This window comes from Brachyistius frenatus, unplaced genomic scaffold (genome assembly GCF_029030835.1).
Source record: "Brachyistius frenatus isolate BFR_SWC_R1_liver_20210118 unplaced genomic scaffold, ASM2903083v1 Contig_7, whole genome shotgun sequence".
Lineage (NCBI taxonomy): Eukaryota > Metazoa > Chordata > Actinopteri > Embiotocidae > Brachyistius > Brachyistius frenatus.
The window spans coordinates 4,916,676-4,939,289 of NW_027210606.1; the positions used below are offsets into that span (position 1 = coordinate 4,916,676).

General features: G+C 41.6%; 2 protein-coding genes across 3 annotated transcripts; one reads left to right on the forward strand and one right to left on the reverse strand.

The window, feature by feature from the left end:
* Positions 1-4: 4 nt before the first annotated feature.
* slc5a10 (solute carrier family 5 member 10) lies at positions 5-20,952 on the reverse strand. Of its 2 annotated transcripts, none has more exons than XM_069689720.1 (14): positions 20,923-20,952; positions 20,340-20,444; positions 19,746-19,805; positions 19,212-19,316; positions 18,994-19,099; positions 18,526-18,606; positions 18,224-18,429; positions 14,612-14,747; positions 6,571-6,678; positions 6,221-6,371; positions 5,930-6,098; positions 3,382-3,597; positions 2,080-2,173; positions 5-1,844 (listed from the first exon to the last, which is right to left on the reverse strand). In XM_069689720.1, the coding sequence occupies exons 1-14, from the start codon at positions 20,935-20,937 to the stop codon at positions 1,651-1,653; spliced, it is 1,746 nt and encodes a 581-aa protein (XP_069545821.1). In that variant the 5' UTR covers positions 20,938-20,952; the 3' UTR covers positions 5-1,650. The 2 variants fall into 2 exon arrangements, with proteins under 2 accessions (XP_069545821.1, XP_069545822.1); XM_069689721.1 differs by having other exon boundaries at positions 2,074-2,173.
* Positions 7,441-17,041, forward strand: fam83gb (family with sequence similarity 83 member Gb). The gene is made up of 5 exons (XM_069689718.1): positions 7,441-8,675; positions 10,350-10,517; positions 11,513-11,637; positions 12,453-13,797; positions 15,965-17,041. Exons 1-5 carry the CDS (start codon positions 8,184-8,186, stop codon positions 16,334-16,336), a joined length of 2,502 nt encoding a protein of 833 aa, XP_069545819.1. The 5' UTR covers positions 7,441-8,183; the 3' UTR covers positions 16,337-17,041.
* Positions 20,953-22,614: the final 1,662 nt, after the last annotated feature.

Sequence of the window (22,614 nt, forward strand, 5' to 3'; positions counted from 1 at the left end):
AGAAAAAAAAAACACACTTGATGGATAAGTTATGAAGATATTTTGGCTTTTGGCTGACATGCAATTCTTCACATCCAACAATCTGAATTTCAGAAAGCAGAAAGGAGTCAAAGGTTATTTTTAGAAATGATAAATTAACTGTAAAAGGGCTGTGGTCCAGGAAAGTTTATGTTTTAAACAAGTTAAACAGCACAAAGAGACACAATATCATTGTTGGCAGACACATAAGGCCTTAAACACAACTATGTGATGAACATTAAGCATATAATCCCCCCCAAAAAAAGTAGCATACAGTATGACCTAAACCATATTATTATCATATAATATATATACATGTATATATATGTGTATATATATACACGCATGTATACGTGTATATATGTTAAACTTTAAATGTAAGATACCGTTTGATGCCTTTTTTTTTCATCAAGCTGAAACTGCAGTCATGTCAGCATGTTACAATTCATGAGCTTCATAATTATTTATATACTACCCTTCTAAAATAAAAATAAAATTAAAGTAATGACCAGAGGACAAAAGTTTTCATGCAAAAGTCAAAAACCTGTAGCGGTATGGTAGATTAAAAAATATATATATATATATGTCTGTTATGGTAATGACTTCACTGAGTGTGCCCGCCTGTGCAGTTCAGGACTTCAAAACGTTATGAGAGGGTACATTTTTGAACATTTGTACAGTTTTCCTGTGATGCTGAAATGCAGACACATACTGTGATTAGGCAATTTAGCCACTGAGTTTTCTGTAACTCTCTTTTGACTGGGCTTCCTAAACATTTTTCAGAAAGATCAGATTGCTGCAGACGGGATTTTCATTAATAAAGAAAAAAAAAATCACATCAACCCACCACTTATGTCACTGCACTGGGTACCTGGATCATTCACTATTGATGTTAAAATCCATTTACCTGTCTATAGAGCGTTACATAACCCTGCACCTTTCCTTTCCAATGACTGCCTTTCATTTTTTTCTTCCAACAGGAGCTTTCCCATCTCTCCCTGCCTTCTTCTTAGATGTTCCAGCTGGTGAGGCTGATCTCTTTTTATGGCACTAAACCGTCGAACGCCTTTCCCTGAGAATAGCATTATTAAAAATAAATTATACAACTATCTTTTTAATTTGGGTTTTAATTTGGGTCAGTTTTATGGATTTTATTGGTAATCAAATTAACTTTTTTTTTTAATCATATTTATGATCATCTTAACAGTAGTTTTTCTCTGACCTTTGCTTTTTTTTATCTTCTCTGTGAAGATGTTTGAGTTCTTTGTATCTTTGCATCAGATGTGCTATACAAATAAAAGTTATTATTATGCTTATGATTTTAACTAATGTCTGGCATGTGCATCCCATTGTTGTCTCTCCCTGTGTACTAATGTGATACAGATGTGGATGTGGATCCAGATGAAGAGAAGATCGATATTTTTCCTGATAAAAACACAGTAATAAATCTCTGGGTTTGTGCTCTGTGGGCATTTTCTAGTTCTACATGTTAATGTTTGATAGCACCAGATATCTACAGGCTTTACATGATGAAATGCATGTTGTCTTAAGGATTCTTGAGAAATCAGTTCATGTCAGAGAGAGTAGAGTTCAGCAGGAGGGTGAGGCAGGATGCTACATCTGCTCCTCCACTCAGGCGAAGTATGCATACAGGAAAATGTTAATGCTGACCAGCAGGAGCGCATTGATACAGCAGAACCTGGACCAAAACACACTCTCTCGAATGGTAGGAACTCTGGGAGTTGGAGTCTCCTCTGATCGCCGTAGTGCTGAGATACACAATCCTGCACTCTGACCACATGTCACCCGCCGTGTTGGCTGAGAGCCTGCAACCCACCACACACACACACACACACACACACACACACACACACGCACACACACACACACACACACACATGCACGCACGCACACAGACAGACACCACCCCCCCACACACACACACACACACACAGAGGAAGTTAGTCAAACTATAACTCCGGCAGCATGTGTGTGTGTGTGTCGATGACTGTTTATCACATGATGGCTGGTTTGATTGAATGTGAATGTTCAGACTCTCACCCTGCGAGATACGGTGGCTGACAGAGGACACTTTCTGTAGAGGAATTTCTCTTTGTGGCTCTTCAGTTATTGTCCACCAGGTCAGGTTACATATCTGGGAGGAAAAAAAAAATGCAAATGCAACAAAATGTACTTTATTCACTGATTAGATTTGGTCATAAATACAATCTATAACACGTGTGTGTGAATGTGTGTCATTATTGACAATATGCTGACTTAGAGGAAGAGATTGACCTTTTGAACAATACACGTTGCTTATTTACAGATAGTTTGATAAGAAGATCAATAGAACCTCTTATGTATACTGTAGTACATATGAAGGTAGTGTGGCCCTTGTCAAACCCAATAACTAGCACTTCTAAAGCTCGATACGAGTATAAATCAACTAGAAACAAAGTGTTCATCAATAAGCTTTAGAGGTCAGGGGAGACATGTTTTTACATTTGGAAGTTAGCTGTTTCTACCTGTTTTCTGTCTTCATGCTCAGCTAAGCTAACAGGCTGCTGGATGTAGCTTCATATTAACAGAAAGACATTTAACTATTCCATTAATAATATTTTCATTTAGTTCATTTGTGGGGTGGAGGATGGTGGTTTTATTAGTTCCGGTTCATTTTGGTGTAAACTTAATAGCTGTCACATTATTTAAGCATTTGTGCAATTTTGTGTACAGAAGGTAAACAAGGTGTTGAGCGGTATTGTCATGTAGGATTCCATCTCATTCTTAATTTTTTTTTTTCATTTTGGGCAATAATTCTTTATTTATACCAGTGTAGGTATTCAATTTAAATAGATATAAAGTATATTGTGATTGGTTGTCTGTGTGTAAAAGGGAGGCCCCAGATAAGTGTGTTGACTGTAACAGTGTGGTTTGTTAGTCAGAGGTTACAGATGAAAGTGGTGAATTTATGAACTGGTTAATTCTCTTGAAATGTCTCATGATTTTTTTTTTTTTTTCCATCAGAAAGGCTCATGTTTGCAGTTGGAGTTCACTCACAGGCTAAAGTAACATGAGATGTGACAAATGTGAATGTTCAGATATGAAGCATTTAGTGTGTCATTCTTTTAAGTGCAACAACAGCTCAGCTGCACAGTAGGATTATTCTCCACAGTTTATTGTTGATCTTTTGGATTTAGACAGGCATGACCTCAGTCTTCCAACATGGAGGCTGACCTTCAGATAATCCACCCTCAAATGTACAGCTACCTGTTCTACTACCTCAGAGTCATCTCTTTCATTTGTAGAAGATAACATGACAGATATTTCTATTGTATGTTATTTACTGTATCCCTGTGTACACACCTGTTCATGGCTGGGCGGCGGAGTGAGCAGGGATACCACGGCAACCACGATAGCAGTGAGCCCACACAGCAGAATGGCGAAGTGGAGGTAGTGGACACCACGTAGCACCATCGGTGCCGAGTCCACCACGCCACATCTGGGAGGAGGGAAGGCAAACTCCAACACCATCCGACACACGCCCACCACCAAACCCACCATAAGGCCCCAGAACGCGCCCTGAAAACACACAAACAAACACATATTCACATACTTCCTGCTGCTGGAAGTGTCAGGCGATTCCTGAAGCACCTCTGGGTCACCCTCGGGTGTGTTCAGCTTGAGACGCTCTCAATTTCCCATCATGATCATCTGTCACCATCATGTCACATATCACTTTCTGCAAGTAATCACACGAGCAGCGATGTAAATCACTCTGTGTCCTTCTTTTTCTGTTAAACCTTCACTCAAGAATGTGATCGGTGCGGTTGGACTTAACGGGTGAAAAATCGTCACGTCACAACCCACAAAGAAAACATTTGTTTCTCATATTTTCTGTCTTTTCTTTAAACGATGTGTTTATGGACCTACTTCAGATAGATAGATACCTAGATAGACAGACAGATAGACAGATAGACAGACAGATGTAAATTAAATCCTATGTTCACTGTAAATTGTAAGGATTAACACAAAAGGACGTAAAGAGAAAATAGATGTAATGACACTTATTACAGTAGTGACTAATCATCATTTTATTGGGTTGTATTTGCTAATCAGGTTCAAAGAGTGCACATGTCACGTTCCCATGTGAACACATTTGTATTGTTAGCAGCCTCCAGTGTCAAACTATTCAGGTGTGACACATCCTGTGCGGTAACGTTTGTCTTTTGACCCCGAGTCAACACCATTAAGATTTTTCCAGCGATATGCTCGGCGTGTTTATCTGAACACATGAAAAGCTCACACCTTTTGTGTCACAGTTATTTGCTAATTGATCCAAAAAAGAGAGCTACGTTGAGGCTAATGGGAATCTTGTTGGTTTAGTTTTATTTTTTTGCCACAAACTAAAAATGCAGAATAAATTACGATTGGCCAGATTATGGCGTGAGAATTTGATAGTAATCCATCTGGTGCTGTTGTTGTTCAGACATTTCTTCAAAAACCTAAAGTGTCAGCCTGCTGCTTGTGCAACAGGATCACCAGAGTCAGCGGGGTACATCCTCTGGGGACCCTGAGTGTATTTACTTGTACAAGTATTCACGGCAACCCATTTAGCAGTTGTTGAGAGATTTGAGTCTTGGCTGAAGTAGTAGACCGATCCGACTATCAGAGCAATATTTTTGATTTACAATGCTGGCGTGTCTAAAAATAACTTTACGTAACAGAGATGGCTTCTGACTTGTAAATCATTGAATCAGTGTTTGCATGGCTATTGTAAACTCATGTTGTTACCTCAGGCAAATTGTAAATATAAAGTCATAAAAGTCAACTAAAAGAGACTCTTTGTAGGTTATCTAAAATGGTAAAAGGGGAATATTTACTTTACAGTAAAGGGGAATATCCTGATCATTGTGAAAAACATGTATTTCAGTTGTTGAACTGCGTGCCAACAGACACACCCAGGACTCGCTCTATTAAAACAGGGATTAGATCTTGACTATCCAGCAGACTGGTCTTTACTTGCAGTCAAACAAAGGTTCAACACATGCTATTAGCTGCAGGCTGACACACACTTTCACTACATAATTTTTATCTCTCCTTTATCTCCCCTCTGTAGTCTTTATCTTATAATCATCACACTTTCTCTCATCCCCATCAGACAGAAACAAAGACTGCAGTTTGTTAATGCTGGCTCGTACATAGGAAATAGAAAACAATGCACTTCATAAAACGATTGAATAACACAAACTTTTAAGTGTGCTCACACTTTCACACACACAAGGGACTCCACGTCAAAGCAGTGCGAGAGAGAGACTGCTGCACTAAACTGGATCCCATGTGAGACTAATAAAACTGTACAGCAGTACAGTGTTGGGGGAAGGAAAAACAATTCAGAGGAAAAACACAAAGCTCTCGAAAGTTCTGCAGTCTGGTGTCCAGAATGGAGTTAACTTTGGTTATCTAATGAATGTGTTATGTGTGTACTGAGAGGAAATGTTTTTTGGTCTCTCTCAAGAGTGTATTCTTAGAATAAGATGAAACTTTTCTTATTAAGGCAACCCTTAAATTATTAATAGATTAATGGAGCTGTCAACTGATCGCATTCAATAATTGACAGTCAACTTCTGCTGATGTTGTTTACGTCATTGATCAAGTAAAACACATCTGGTTCCAACTTCCCAGATGTGCGTTGCTTTTCTATCATTGTATCTTCAATACATTTAGTTTGTGGACGGCTGATCAGCCAAGTTCACCAATTTGAGGACATACCATTGAACTTTAGGACAACTGGGAACTATTTTCTGATATTTCATAAAACAAATTTAAAATGCTGGCTGCAGTTTCCATCATATCATCAGGACTCCTGGAAGACGTTTGTTGTCTCTATGTTTGCGTTTGCTCCGTTGTCTACCTGCTCGTTGGTCCTTTTCCAGAAGATGGCCAGAGTGAAGACAGCAGTGACGGGTGGAGCGAGGTAGCTGGTCACCGACTGGATGTAAACATACAGCTGCCCGCTGTTGGCCGACTGAAGGATGGGGATCCACACCACGCTCACCACCACCAGGATCACAGTCACAATCCTGGGACAAACACAAGTATCTCTTTCACTCCAGCGCCTCTTTTCTTCATGAAATCTGATAATAAGGACTCCGGCAGGACAGATGTTCTCCGACCACCGTCCCTCCACGCACGAGTGTCACACCTGCCGACCAGCAGCAGCTCCTTCTCGGGGGCCCGTGGGCGGTGCTTCTTCCAGATGTCCATGGTGAAGAGTGTGGAGCTGCTGTTGAAGATGGAGGTCAGCGAAGACATCAGGGCGGCCATCATCACGGCTATCATAAGTCCTCGCAAGCCTGCAACACACACACACACACACACACACACACACACACACACACACACACACACACACACACACACACACACACACACACACACACACACACACACACACACACACAAACACACAGACGCACAGATGTGTGCTGCTAAAACTGATGAAAGCATTTGACGAACGCTTTCAGTTGTTAGGAATAGGAGCCATGTTCTCACCACTTGGCATGAGTTCAATGACCAGTTTGGGAAAGGCGATGTTGGAGCATCCCACCTCAGCTCCACACACACGCACACACTCTTCTGGATCCACACATCCGACAGAGTCTGAAACATGAAGACACGGTGAAACATCACTTGTTTTCCAAGTCTGTCCTAAAACAACACTCACATGCTCGTGTTCGCACTGAAAGCAGTGCAGGTTGCAAAATCGCTCCTTCTGCCCGTACTGGCTGCTCCTCAAAGAAATTTCACGAGGATCAAATCTGCGCAAAGATCGTTCTGACATTCAGCCTAACCTGAAATTATGCTTTAAGTGGGGATTTTCTAAATGCGTAACCTTAGTAGTACAACATGTCCTCTTTGTGTTACTATCCCTTCACCGCAGCTCAACAAGGAAACACTGGGTGAGGAAATGAAGGGGAGGTTAATGCTCGTTTCAACTTTCCTCCTGTTAAACACTCGTCTTACATCCAGTGATTCATCAGTTATTTCTCATAATGTTTTATCAGTGGAAAATCCAGAAGACCTGCAGTGATATATCATTAACCAGTCATTACCCCACAGCAAAGCGCAAAAAGTTGCACTGCATGTAATATTTCTCCTTAAAAATGTATTTTACATGAACATTTTTGACAGAACACAAGACAGTAGTCTTTATCACATCAGATTAAAATGAAGTTACTGTTTGTGAGTGATATTATACTGGATTAGTTTGGTAATGGTTCAGATTTGGGGTGAAAAAGCAGATTTGTCTTCCTCCTCCCGTCTAGACGGGGGGGGGGTGGAGTTTAAGAGCTTCTCTTTTCTAACCCATAACCGGACACTCCGCCTCTGCGTCTCCGGTAACCGAGCTTCCGTTGCCGGATTCCAGGGTCAGACGCCCACCGGCAGCTCCTCCACCCAGTCTGCCGGACCTCTTTGTGGACTTTGTGTCGGTGCCGGACGCTTTTGAGGAAAGACGAGCAGATAAAAGCGCCGCGGACTCAAGAGTTGGAACTCGCACGACTTGTTTTTGTGTTTCGGGGAATCAACAGTTGTCGCTTTTTTGAACATCTGCTGCCGTCAGACTCATTCAGAGGAAAGGCGACTAGTCAGCGCAACACTGGACCTGAGTCACACGTAGTTGCAACACATTTTAAATGGAGGATTTATGACTCGTTTCTCTAAGTCGACTGCGTGTTCCGCTTTGGGCTGACTCACTGGCAGATACACTCATCAACCCAGACAGCTGCCGGTCTGCGCGTCTGTCGGGCCGCGCAGCTGCAAGCAGCTGGAGCCCGGGCCGCGGCCGCAGCCATCGGCCCCCGTCAGGTGAAAGGCGTGTCGCTGGGCGGGGGAGCTTTGTTCCGACAACACCTGAGTGAGAGTGAGTAACCCGAGAGCCGGGCTGACCCGCAGCCTCTGTGGAGGAACTGATAACGGTTTATTTCCCCTTGATGATAATCCGTTTACCAGCTCACGCGCCCCGAGTCATGCGGACACGCTGTCGACCGTAATGACAATTCGCTCTTCTTCAAACTTTGACCGACGAGTGGAAACTGGGTCAGAGTGGTTCCGGAGCTTAACTCTTTACTGACCGGGAGGGGGTGGGGGGCGGGTGTATCGGGGTCATGGCGTTGTCCCAGATCCAGTGTCTGGACGACCACCACGTCAACTGGCGCGTGAGCGAGAGCAAACCCGAGTTTTTCTACAGTGAGGATCAAAGACTCGCGCTCGAGGCTTTCATCACCAAGGGCCGAGACGGGTTCACGGACTTCATCAGCCAGAACGGCGTCCGCGAGTTCCTCTCGGAACCGGAGCTGGAGTGGATCGCAGACACGGCGGAGGCCTACCGGCCGGGGCACGAGCATCACCAGAGGCCAGAGACGCCAGGCCAGGGGAACGTCACTCCGGGGCCCGCGGAGGAAGCCGAAGACGGCGAGGTGTCACTCGAGTATTGGCCGGACCGGTCCGAGGCCTCGGTGGCGGAGCTGGACCTGGGCTGGCCGGAGGCGAGCTCCTACCGAGGGGTCACGCGCGTGACCGTGTACACGCAACCTCCAACCGAGACGCACACGCACATCAAGGAGGTGGTGCGCAAGAGCATTGCATCAGCCCAGAAGGTAGGCATCGAGGAAGATGATGGTGGTGTTACACTGTAATGATTAATAAACTACCAAAACTCACACCATATTAGAAACAGCACAATTAAAACATAGTAAAATAGCTTGTTATTTTTGTGTGTGTGTTTTTTTTTTAAATTTTGAATTGCAAGTACTGATTAATACTTTGTTGATGTCGGGATTATGATGTCTGGTGTCTATATTTAGCTCCCTCATTCATTCATTCATTCAAAAAATAATATTATTGTGTTAAAGTAGGCTGCGACATCAAAATAAAAAGGCTTGAAATGCACCGCAGCGCTGTGTAGACACTAACAACCACAGTGAGTCTACTTCTCTGGTTGCTCCATGTTTAATACAGTTCACTACAACAACCTTGAAAGCAGAGTTTGTCTCACACAGCAACTCCCAATCAGATTGACAAGAAGTTCATATGTGATCATTTTTAATTAAAAAAAACACCAAACATTTCCTGGTACCAGCTTCATGTTATTCAGGTTTTCAAGATGACGGTGTGTCTATGTCTGGGAATGTTTTAGGATGAAACAAGGCATCAAAAGATGTCATTTTGGGGTCTGAGAAGTTACAAAGGGCAAATTTTACTTTTCTTTGAGAGTGTACAGAACAAATCACAAAAAGACAATCAGCGGATTAAAAGTTAAACAGTTGTTGCAGACATAATTGTGTTAAGTTCTTAGGTGTGGCTCAGTATCATTGTTTTATGTTATGTTCTTGTTTCACTGACAGATTAAGGATGTTCAACTTCCTTTTTTAATTTTTTTTTTTGATACTGACGGCTATGCAGTTGTTAATTTGTTTTGTCTACCAAAGTACTTTGACATGAGCTTCTTTGGACTGAAATTAAGCCGGTGTCTCTCAATGGTCCTGTTAAATGTCATTATTTGCCTCAGACTTGTCTCACAAACCTACTTCCCTTTCCTCCCTGTGCCATTCTCACACACGCACACAACAACGTTTTAATAAGTCTGAGCTTCACACGCGAGTGGAAAAAAAAAAGTCTGCCGTCACTGAACATTTTACATGCCATCACCACTTACATCACTTTTACTTCTCGCATACATAAATGTGGACACGTGCCCATAAAGTTGTCTCGCTTCGCACAAGAGCAACAAAAGCATGGCGCTCTTCTTGTTTTTATAACCTGATCCAAGACAGTGTTTAATTATACACAAGTATTTGACAGTCAAATTCTTTTGAAATCTGCAGTACAATATTCAAATCTCAAGATTTACTGATAATCTTTCTCCAGAACTATTTCTTTGTTCAGCTTCTTCACTATTTAACAGTTGTTGGTGTCTGAACTGTACCAAGTTTAAAACCTGAAACTGGGTCAAGTAACGAGTACAATCCTGTCCTTGTGCTGCTGTGCTGTTCAACACATACTGTCCAGTCCCTTCACATTTTATCACCACCTTGCAAAGCGCTCTTTGTTTCTAGCAGACTCTTGAATGAACATGTAGTTTCAGGGCAGCAAGAATATTCTGTTTTAATTTATTGTTTGAGTTTAGTTCTCATGAATGCTCAACTTCCTTTGGGGATTAAATGGATTTAATGTAGTTGATAAGAACAGCTTAAATCGAACCCACCCTCAGAGAACAGGAAACACTAACACTGTGTGGTTTCCTGTGTGTGTGTGTGTGCGCATGTGTGTAGGTGATTGCCGTGGTGATGGATGTGTTTACAGATGTGGATATCTTTCGAGACCTCCTGGATGCAGCCTATAAACGCAAAATTCCTGTGTACATAATCCTCGACATGGCAGCAGTCCCCTGCTTTCTTTCCATGTGTGGCCGAGCTGATATGCATCGTGGACACCTAAAGGTTTGTGTGCGCGCACGCACACACACACACACACACACACACACACACACACACACACACACACACACACACACACACACACACAGCTGATGTTTTGATAAGCTGGGAGATGAGCCAGTTGGATAGATGGTTTCTCTCGATAGGATACAATAATGGAAAATTGTTGTTTTGAAAAGCTCCAGTTTAAATATTTAAAATAAGATCTTTTTTTTTTATTAAAGACTCATTTTTTGATAATAATATTACTATAAATGGGAAAGATTTGAAAGGAAAGCACATCATGTAGGTCGACAGGTTTTTGCCTGCAGGCCTTTGCAAGGTGCATGCACCAGCTAGTTGTTCGCCGTGGGCTGAATTTCTTAGTTATATCCTGTCTCTCTGAGTTAAACTGGTTGAAGCACTGACAAGAGTATACTAAGTGCTTCATGGGCAATTTTCTAAATATTTTTAACCAGAGGCCAGAAAGACACAAAGCACATTCCTGTCTGTGCTGCAGGCAATTAAATAAACCACAATTTTCTCTTTCATTTCTCCTTCTTCCTTCCTCACAGCATTCACCACCAGACCTCCTCTCCGTTTCTACTTCTTTCTTATCTGACATCAGCGCTGTTATTGTGAGCATTTACGACTCTTATGTTTAGCATCTCCTGTGAGATTTTTGCACAGAACGTTTACTGGCGAGGTAACGCTCAGCCTGGAACCACACCCTTATCACAAGGCAGACAAACAACGCAGGGCGTGTCATACAAGCATGCACTTACATAGATACCATCCATGCTGGAACATGCAGAGTCACCAAGCATGGGGGTTATGGTCGTATTAAAGCTGAACGTCAACTCTTGAGCAACAAAGAAACTCGTTCTTTTACGTCTCCCCATTCTCTTGTCACCTTTGTTTCCCTTTTGTTTGCTCAAATCCTTCCGAACATGAATACTAAATCCCCTAGAGCCGTACTTTACGTGGCATTAACCCCGCATGTGTGTTTCTGTGTGTAGAATCTGCGGGTGCGCTGCTGTGGAGGTGTGGAGTTCTTCACGCGGTCTGCACAGAAGGTGCGTGGATCTCTGAGCCAGAAGTTTCTCCTGGTAGATGGAGACAGAGCCATCTCCGGTTCATACAGGTGAGCAGTTACAAGTCAATGTCTTGTGAGTGTGCACGTACACAGTTTAACATTTATTTGTGTATTCAAAGCTGCACTAATCACAATTTTTACGAGGACGCGATCACCCTCCGCGCCCAGAAAATTATCACCCAACTCTACAGTTTCCTTCAACTCTATGATGCATTTTGTTGTCTTTCAGCTCTCTGTTTTGGGTTTTCAGGTCTGTGACTTTACTGGTTTGGGTTAGTCTTAATCACGCTCATCTAGTCTCTCCCAGTGTGGCAGCTGTTTGCCAATTAGCAGAGATCTCCTATTAATCAACTGCGCACATCCTGTCCAGCAGACAGAATTAGTTAGCGACTAGCTGGTGATCAAAGAGGAGAATTTAGCAAATTCAGAGCCAAACATTTTCCTCATGCTTAACTCTTATCAACCACTGCTGATTTGTCAAAATTAGAAAGATTTTCCAATCATGCACACAACTGTCGTCTATAATTTCCTTTTTGCTAATATTTCTGCATATGCTCAAAGACTGTAGCTTTGATCAGCCAAGAAGTTGAGGAGGAACAATTATGCAGTGTGATCAAATAACATAATGTGATGCGTGACTTCAGGGCTCAAAGGTCTGGTGTAAAGAATATATAATATAATAATAATAATGATATAATATAATTCATTCAGAAAAAAAAAATTCTCAGTCGGAGTTGTGACTTAGAATAATAGGTTTAGAGGCGACAAACAGAAAATAGGATTAATTTAGTAGAAAAAAAAAACAAGCACATTAACGGGAGTCACTGCTTTAAATGTATGCTTCCATTTCTGTGTTATTCTAGTTTCACTTGGTCCTCATCTCGTTTGGACCGTAACCTCATCACCGTGATCACAGGACAGACAGTGGAGACCTTTGACCTGCAGTTTCGTGAGCTTTATCTCATGTCCAGAGGTGTGTCTCTCAGCAAAGTTGCCATGGTGGACGAACCGATCCGTGAACCGGTGCCTCAGGTGGCTCCTGCTCCCGTGTCAGCTGCTGTTGCAAGGAAGCTCATCAATCCCAAATATGCTCTTGTTGCCACGGGAACCCACACAAGTCCCACCTCCTCGGACCAAAACTCAAACAAGAAGAATCCCACTGGGCTCAAAATATTGAAAGTGCGCGTTAAGGAGAGGTTTGAACAGCCACCGTTACATCCGGGATTAGCCAACCTGGAGAAAGTGTACCTGATCCCATACCTGCCCACCTGGCCAGAGCCAGACCCTTCGAGTGATGTGATTGGCTTCATCAACATCAGGGATGAAAAGAGAGCCAATCAGGTTCACTTACAGAGGTCGGAGAGATTTGAGGTTAGTCAGGCTATACGCTTCAGCTCACCACTGTTACAAGCAGCCCAGACTGAGGAACCTGCTTCAGGTCAGGACAAAAATCCCTCTGGGAATAAAAGCTCTGAAGCCTCTACTCCTGTGAGTCCAACCCACAAACCAAATAAAGACCAAGCTGATACAACAGATTCCGCTCAACAGCCCAACACACCGGCAACACAGGACACAAACAAACCGAATGCACACACTTCTGTAATCCCATCCAAAGTTACTGCTCATTCAGAGGCAACAGACAATGTGAAAGAAACTCCAGAGACACAAACTGCAGCTCCTCCTGTTCCTAAACGCCGCACGCTGCAGTTAGTCATAGACCCCTCCCCCTCTCTACAGCCAGGCGAAGCACAGGTAACTTTGATAAAAATGGACCAACTGGAAAGTCTGGATGGCTCATTTAAGCAAAATAGAACTCCGAAAGAGCTGACGCCAAGCCGTGGCCGCATAACATCATCAAAAGATGACCACGGGGACTCTGGCAGCAACGATGACGACAGCCAAGACAGCACCAAGGTCATCTGTGACCGAGCAGCCACTGATGATCCTTCGAGTGCTTCCACAGCGTCAGAGGAGGAGTTTTATGATTGTTCCCAGGCTGACTCAAGTGACCCGTTGTCCAATGGAGTGACCACTGGGTCGGGCCGAGGGATTCGTCAAGTAGACGGGGTCAACATGATGGCCCGCCTCTCTCAGAGCATGGTGGACCTGCGGGAGCCCAGCCAGTCACAGGACAGCGCCGCCCTTATCTGCCAGTCACAGCAGCTGCGCGGACTGGGACACTCCTCCTCACACAGGCACATAGGACAGGTGAGCAGCCAGGAGAATCATTTCAATATTACTATGCCCCGGGTGGTGAAACAATAAGTCAACAATGAATCTTTTAAATCATTTGTCAAGTTTTTTAAATGCTGGAATTTGTTACCTTTTTTGGTTTATTATGTTGTACGTTTTTTGATGATTGGTCCAGAAAACTAAACAATTAAACGGTTTGTTTAATTGAACAGCAAATCAGGTACTTAATGGTCAGTTAACAGTTCAAGTAATTCTTCAAGCTAAAATGAGACGTTCCAGCCTCTCAGTTATGAGAACATGCTGTTTTTTTCTGTTTCTTTATTTGTAAATATACTTATATTTTGGTTTTTGGACTGTTGTTTGGACAAAATAAGCACTAGGAAGACATTGCTGTGAGTTTTATGGTATTGTGATTTTTATTTTTCTCACATTTTGTGGCCAAATTATTATTCGATGAAAACAATATTAAACATGAATCCTTAATGTAAAGAAATCCTGAGTAAGAGCAATGCTTGTCTTAATCTTTTAAAACCTTTTTAATGCTAAGTGAATAATCCCTGACAAAAACAAGTGCAGGGGTTCCTAGACATTATGTTTGTCATGAATAAGTAGGCGGCACAGTTCAGTGACACTGTAGACTTACAGGAAAGAAAAACACTCAAACATTTGTTACGTCAAAATGGGTGTGTTTCATCAAAGCAAGCCACGACCTGCTTACAGTAAACATGTCATACTGTTTTCCTCTTAAAAGGTGTGTGTGTGTGTGTGTGTGTGTGTGTGTGTGTGTGTGTGTGTGTGTGTGTGTGTGTGTGTGTGTGTGTGCACGCACCAGGATAGAGAGCTCGACTGATCATGCCAGGGAGGATGATGAAGATGAAGGGCAGCATCTTCAGATAGGCTGCCAGGATGGATGCTCCTTTCACATGACTCATGTTCTTGGCAGACAGGGACCGTTGCACAATAACCTTCAAATACAGAAACACAAATGATATTTAGAACTTATTACGGAATAAAATAATGTTTTAAATAATGATTTTTTTTTAAAGTGTATGTAACATGACAAAAACAACTCCTGCAAAAAAAAATATTTTTAAAAGCATTTGTTTTTACAAAATAAAATTCCAAAAAAGTGTTTCTAGAAGAGGATTTAGCAGGTTCGAACGATCATCATTGTCCAGGTCTGGATGTGTTAATAGATTACTGCTTTCACAGCAGATAATGAAGATAAGAAGATTTTGAGCTTGAGATAATCTTCTGTTGGATCCGGTAAATAGTCTTATGGGCTCTTTAGTTTAGGCCTGGAAGGGTTTCATCAACTCAGTCAGTAATGTATAGAGCTTATGTTGTTCAATGGGGATGTAATCAAACAATGGATTACAGTTTCCAATTACTTAACAAAGAGAATACATTTTGGACATTTTGTTAACAGGATTCATTGGCAATAAAAATGTAAAGTCATTTTTGTCTGTGATATTTTTCAATGTTCCCAGAGGATAAAACCATTTTGTTAACAGGATTCATTGGCAATAAAAATGTAAAGTCATTTTTGTCTAATGTGATATTTTTCAATGTTCCCAGAGGATAAAACCATTTTCAAACATATTTGTGGAAACAGATTATAGGTTTTAGGTTTCTGACGGGTTTATTTTCATTTTCCCAAAATTACCAGAGACTTTCATGTACTACCAACTTCAGCAAGATTTTTCCCCATTTTTTAAGAAGCCCAGAGGCTTTTGTTTACATGTTTACAATGACAGTTTAAGCTGTCCCACTTGTTAAAGTATTTAATATCTGGGAGGACCCATCAAATGTGACTCAGTTAGTTGATATTTGTGCAATTAGGCTAAATGTTTTAAGAGAGGGAAGCTAAGTGTGAGGAAATGTGATTAACTGAAGAGTCTGATACTGTGGTGAAAACTGGATCCATCAGAGTTTAACTGAGGGAAGTTCTGCGATAACTAACTTTTAAATTGTACTGTAGTGTCATCTGAATCTAAGGAGAAGTAAATGTGGAAATCATCAGCATAAAAATAGAAACAAATAAGATGCTTTTGAAACGTTTGAGCACGTGGGTAATGAATAGTAAAGGATCAATGATTAATCTCTGAGGTACTCCATGTGTGAAATCAATAACAGAGGACTTTCAGTTCTACTCATCTTCCTGTTTCCTCTCTCTGTCTAGTTGTTTCAGACCTCCAGATCTCCGGGTCGTGATGTGAGACTGAAAGGACCCAAAGTAGTCATCGCTAAACCAGGAAGCTTTCATCGCCCTGCCCGAGCATCTGGCCCCGTGATAGGAGGACACCGTTACTGGCAAAGCCAACTGCTGCAGCCTGACTCGGCCCAGTTGCGTGTCGTGAACCGCTCCGGGCGGTTACCACGACGACACAGCCCAGGCTACAGGAAGACGGACCACACATCACCACAACCGCCAGGCAACCAGTCAGGAACACTTGGAGTATCTTTCTCAAAACTCAGCAATTTCAGACAAATGAGGGCGCGAGGGGGGGCGCCGCAAAAGAAAGCATCTCAGGACAATAAGGCTGCTCGGTAGAACTGTTCAGGTACACAAGGACGTTTGTTGGCAGACTTCTTTGAGAAAGTGGTGACACTTCAGTTTGGAATCTTTCATGTCTCCTTCCTGTTTTGAAAGCATGAGGCGCAACATACAAGAACTATTTCACTGGGATTTTTAGATTCGATTTGATTTGCTAGATGGTTTCAGGAGAGAAGTGCCTGGCCAATAATTAATTTTACAAGCAGTTACTGAGGAGTCTATGAGGAAATAAACTCTGATACTGATATATCAGGTGATATTTGTGTGTAAAAACAAATGTTTGAACAGGATAGCATGAATTAATCAGTCCTAACAGATGCGGTACCATATTTGGGCAGTTGTGATATTCTTTTCTGCCAAATCAGGCTCTTCAGTCTCGTAAGCAATCCTTTGAACAAATATTTCTAAATGACCTCAACTGCTTTTCTTTTGTAGATTTTGTACTGTGATGTTTTTCCATGTCCAACTTGCACAGATATGAGGGGTCTGGGACATGTAAGATTAGATGATGTCTACCCGCTGCTTCAAGCAGGCTTGAGTGTTGATACCACTGTGATTGATTACTGACGGTGAGAGAACGGGGATACCATGGTGATTGCTTTTAAATATTTGTTGATCACCTATGCAGATGTAGAAACATGTTAAACACTGATATGGGACCAAAACTGAATGTTGTAAATAAAAAGACAGATTGGTGCTGAATTATCTCTGTTCCTGCCTCGACCAGTTCCGGTTAATCAGCTGAAATATACAGAACAAAGTTTATCATATTGAAAGTGAAAATACATAACTCTAGTTTACCACCATCTGAAAACCCAAACAACTGATCTGGAAGTAATTCAGTCTAATGACCATGTATGAGCACAGCGAGGTATTTTTAAGTAGGTCTGCTTTGGCCTCAGACTGCAGAGAGATGAAATTGTAGCTTTTTGGTTTCTAAAGTAAGTTTGGAAGCCTGAAGTTTTGGTTTGGCAAAAAAAATCATCATCTGGGCAACAGAGTGGAGCCTGACCTTTTTTCTTTTGCTGAGATCAGTACAATAATTGTAGAATATAAGTGCATGTTATATGATTTAAACCAAACTAAGTTTACCATCATTATTTGGAAGTAGACTTTTTTTTTTTTTTTTTTTTTTTTAAAAGCAAAGAGTGATGGAAACATTAATCAGAAACATCCTAATTTAACTGCATAGCCATGCTGCATTTACAGTTTAGCCATGAAGTTCAAGAAACTGTCTGTAGATCTTCACAATAAAACTGTGAGGCATAGATCAGGCCAAAAGTATATAACCCTTCCTACGTAGACTGCTAAGTGTTCCCAGGACCACGGTGGCCTCAATAACTGAAATGGTAGAAGTTTAAAACTACACGACTCTTCCTAGGCTTGGCCTACCAGGACCCAGTGGTCTCTCCAACGGGGCCTTAGAAGTCCTCCAGAGAGCTGGGAGAACTTGCTGAAGAGATCCCAACTTCATCATCAAATAGACCTTAATGGTGGAGCAGCTAGACAAAAGCAACTCATGGCACATGACTATCAGGCACTATTTTGGCACAATGTCTGGAAAACAACAGGCATTGCTCTTTATTTGGTCAATCCCTTCCTTACAGTGAAGCATGGTGGTAGTAGCATCATGACGGGCGCACTGGTCAGGATTAAAGCGAGAACGACAGATTCTGCCGTAGAATGAATATTTAGAGAATTTCTAAAACGTGTTTCCGTTTGTCATCATGGGTTATTGTGTAAATAGGAGGGACAAAACGTAAGTTTTAACTATTCAAAACTAAATCTACAACACAATAGATGTGCAAAAAGTGAAGGAGTTTGAATGCTTTCTGAAGCGACTGCATGTGCATACACTGTGTTTTTGACTTTATTTAGACGTACCTGGTCGGTGCACCAGTACCAGGTGGCCAGGATGGTGAGGCCCAGAGTCATGCCGGGCCAGGGCAGGTCTCCTGTGACGGCATCTCTGAACAGGTGCATGGCGTCCTGCCGTGGCAGGTGGCAGGTGCTGTTGGGAATAATCTTACTGGGCACCGCTATGCTGTACACACGCTCCAGGTTGCTGTAGCCACCAATCTTGTTGAAAGCTATCGACGAACATTTTCAACCAAACAACTGTTAACGCAACGGCTGTCTCATGGTTTAAAATGTGTTTGCTTTCAAATGATGGAAATTGCACATACCAGTAATTGTTAGGATAATTGCACCAATAATCATGATAAATGTCTGCAGCGTGTCTGTATAGATGACAGCAGCAAGACCACCTGAGAGGAAGGGAGTATGGAAACATTTTTTAAATCAATTATTTCTGGTTAATTTTGTCAACAAAGCAAATAATTATAGTCTACAACTGTAGGAAAAGAGTGAAAAAGACTTCTTTAAATAGCCTGTTGTGTTTTTCCCAACCAATAACGCAAATATATTTTTCTCCCATCTAAGCAGCAACCTAACCAGTACATGTATGGCATGACTGCTTACCTGATAACCAAAAAGATTATTTTATCATTAACTTTATTTTTCTTCAGCTATAAATGAAGGAGTATTTGAGGACAATCAGCCCATAAAAGTCCTGTATATTATTCTGTAACTAGAACACATGGATTAAGATATTACCGATGTGATTTTATGTTTGTGTGGTTGTTTGTTGATACCGGCAATAGTGTAGAGAGCAGTGACCACCAGCATGAGGACAGTGGACAGATAGAGGTTCCATCCCAGACACACCTGAACAAACAAGGCTCCAGAGTACAGGTCAGTCTGGTGGCACAAACACAACACATCTGTCAACAATACCAGCAAAGATTTTAAAGTAACAGCAGATAGTTTTGTGAAGACGTTTTATGTGTGTTTGTGTGCAACTCTGTCGTACTGATATCTTTGTGAAGATGGACAACATCAGCGAGAGGACAGCCAGGTAGGTCCGGATCCTCTCTCCCCCAAAACGACGTCCCAGGTACTCCGGCATCGTCACAATCTGAACACGCACATTTGAACATCTTCAATACAGCACAGGTAGATTACAGACGCAGAACTTTAGATGCTTTGGATAGTTTTAGGAAATCAGTATGATCTGCCAGTTAGCAGATGTGTACTGTAGAGACATTTACTGTGTTCACACGTCCCAGTTTTTTTTTTTAATATGATCATGTACTGACAGATAGATATAGAGTAATTGATGGTCTTTGTTATTAGAAGATAGTTGTGAGTGCAGTGAAGTGTAACACCCTGTTGGGGAATTTATAAGGCGGGGAATCCTTGTTGGGGAAAAGTCTGCTGGCACCTAAATGTACCTGCAGAACCAGCCTTAACAAGCAGACATGTGAGTGTATGTTTGTTCGTGTGTGTGCGTGCGCGTGCGCGCGCGCGTGTGTCTGTGTGTGTGTGTGTGTGCATGCAAACTAACCCCTGAGGAGATGTAGACAGGCACAAACACCCAGGCCAGAGCCAGCAACACATAGGTGGCCTGAAAGGAGGGAGGGAGACAGAATAAAAATAAAAAGGTTCAACCAGACCGTTCCACAACAGTCAACTCGAGAGGAAAAATCTCACTGGTCAGACAGCCAAAGAACCTTTAACCCTTTGCAGACTGACCTGCAGATTTCCTATAACACAGCTGCATGATATAAAATAGTTGTGCTGCTGCCCCCTGCTGCTCACTGCCTGGTACATTTGCTGCTGCTGCTGTTGTTCTTAAACTCACATTGCAAGTAATTTAATCCCTCTAGGTATGGACAGCCATGTTCAAAAAGGAAATTAAGGAAAATATGTATTGCAGAAATTACTATCTAAAGCTTTTTTTTAATTATTTTTTTTTTTAGAATGAAATGGGAAATTAGCGTTAACGATAATTAACGTTGTTTTTCTTTTGTCCAGTAACACCACGAAATAAATGTGGTTTGTAGACGGATTAGCAGGCTGGCTCTGCAACATTCCACAGTACGATGATTTTAGTTCCTATTAATAGATAAATTGGTTTGTTGAATGGATGTGTACTTACGTTCCATTCAAAACCGGTGACAGCGATGCCTCCAGCAGCTCCGGTGCCAGCCAGACCAATAAACAGACCCGAGCCCTCTGAGCTGGCGAACAGAGACGATCCAATCTGTGCATACCAGTGACAGAAGAAGGATTCAGATATTCTACTTAACTAAAAGTTCCACTTCAACAATTATAAAAAATACTCAGTCTCTGACTCTTGAAGTAAAACTGTTAGTAGTGCTTTTAACTGTTGTACACACAATTTAAAATACAACAATAAGAATGATTTATTTCTCCTTTCTTCGACACAGTCCAGTTGTTCCTCCCTCTGAAATATACAGAAGTACATGGGACTGTAACTACATTTAAGTACAATTAGAAACCAGTATGTATTTAATTGGTACCTGATTCATGGTAAAAAAACAAAAAAAAATCACCAGGAACTTGTGTATGTAACTACATATAAGTTTTACCATCTAAGATGTGAAAACTCAACTGAAGTTATTGTCCTGTTCAAACTGTATTGGACAAATCTCAGCCACTCAGAGCACTGGTAAAACATTGCAATCCCAAGTTCAGGCTTTATCCACACAGACACTCACCGGCCACCAGGCCATGTCCCGCCCAGCGAGGAAGTATCCACTCAGTGTGTTTCTGCTCACCCTGCATGATGACTGACAGAGGAAACTGTTACACATCAACCATCCACACAAACTGAATTAACAGAAACACACTAACACACATGCACCTGTGACTCTTACCCAGATGCCAACGGCGAGGTTAAGAAGAAAGTAGGTCGCTATGACAATAATGTCAGAAATGCTGAAGGACTGCGACAGGGCGTAGAAGTTGCTGGTGGAATTAGACATCCTCGGTGCTCACAGCAATGCACACAACTACAAATACAGACTGGTTTGCTTCTTGTGTGGACCTTTCCTTGCAGCCACATACACCCCTGTTGAATCTTACCCGTACACCTGTGCAACAAGAGTGTCATCAGACTCCTGACTCTCGCTCCCTCTATCTGACACTGCACACTACTTTGCAAACACCACAAACACCAAGACGAACAAGTTACACTCCCCAAAAACTTGTAAACCACCACCCTGTCTAATAAAGACCCGTCTCCTTTAAACGCTCACTTGCCATCTGACACACACACATTCAAACACACACTCCAGCCTTTAGTTAACGTCCCCTCTGCAAGCTGACCTCTGTGTTACTGAAAAGCCTGAGACAGAGTGTTACATGGAAGTGTGAGGAGGGCAGTCCTTTGGTTGAATTGATGATTAAACACATAACCTTAATGTGGCACCTGCAGCGCTGACACACACACTCTGCTAGGGGATAATGGAGTGTACGGTGTGGGTGAGCAGTGGAGTACAGCAGATGCTCATGTGGACCAGAGTCCCCCCCCACACACACACACACACACACACACACACACACACACACACACACGCACACACACATGGTCAATCATCGGCAATGACAAGTTTCTAATCATTAGCGGTTAAACACACAAACATCTTCTGTTAAGTGCTAAGTAGGGTCCGTGTAAGTGTGTGAGGAACAGTTCCTGAGCTGTTTATGGCTTGACTGTAATGATTTTTAGGGTATGATACGTGCAAAAAATTATTATTTCTGTCAAGTGTAAGAAAAGTTATGATCCAATATTGATGTCTATGATAAATAATAACACACATTTTAACTGTGTTCATGAAGAAATACAGCAATAATTATCATTTATAACAGCAGCAGGGTAATGTCGGGAATATTTCTAAGAACTGGAGGCTTGCTTACAAATATAATAGTGTGATTTATAAGGGCTGTTGTTATTTATTTAGTTGTCTTTTAATTTCTATATTTTGTATGTGTTGTCACAAGTTTTTTTTCTTTCTTTTTTATCAATTATTTGTAGTGTGTAACAGGCAAGAAATGAAAGTGAGGACAGTAAGGACTATTTTGATTTCTATACTGTGCTGTTTATATTCTGTTCAAAAATATATTGGAAAAGCCATGTTGAAAAAATGAATTCTTAACATTGTATTTTTTGTAAAAAAATATTTTCTATTCCTATCTGAATGCATATAAATCTTAATATATTAATATTTTAAGATGGATTTTCTTTCGCAGTTTTAAAAAGCTTCATTTTTTCTCATGTAATTTTTCTTATTTGAGTAATTCTTTCTATTTAGCGATAGACGTTTGTTCCTTTACTAAAAAAAAAAATATCATATTAATATCCATCATTTATTCATGTGATTTTAAAATCACCATGACATACTGCACAT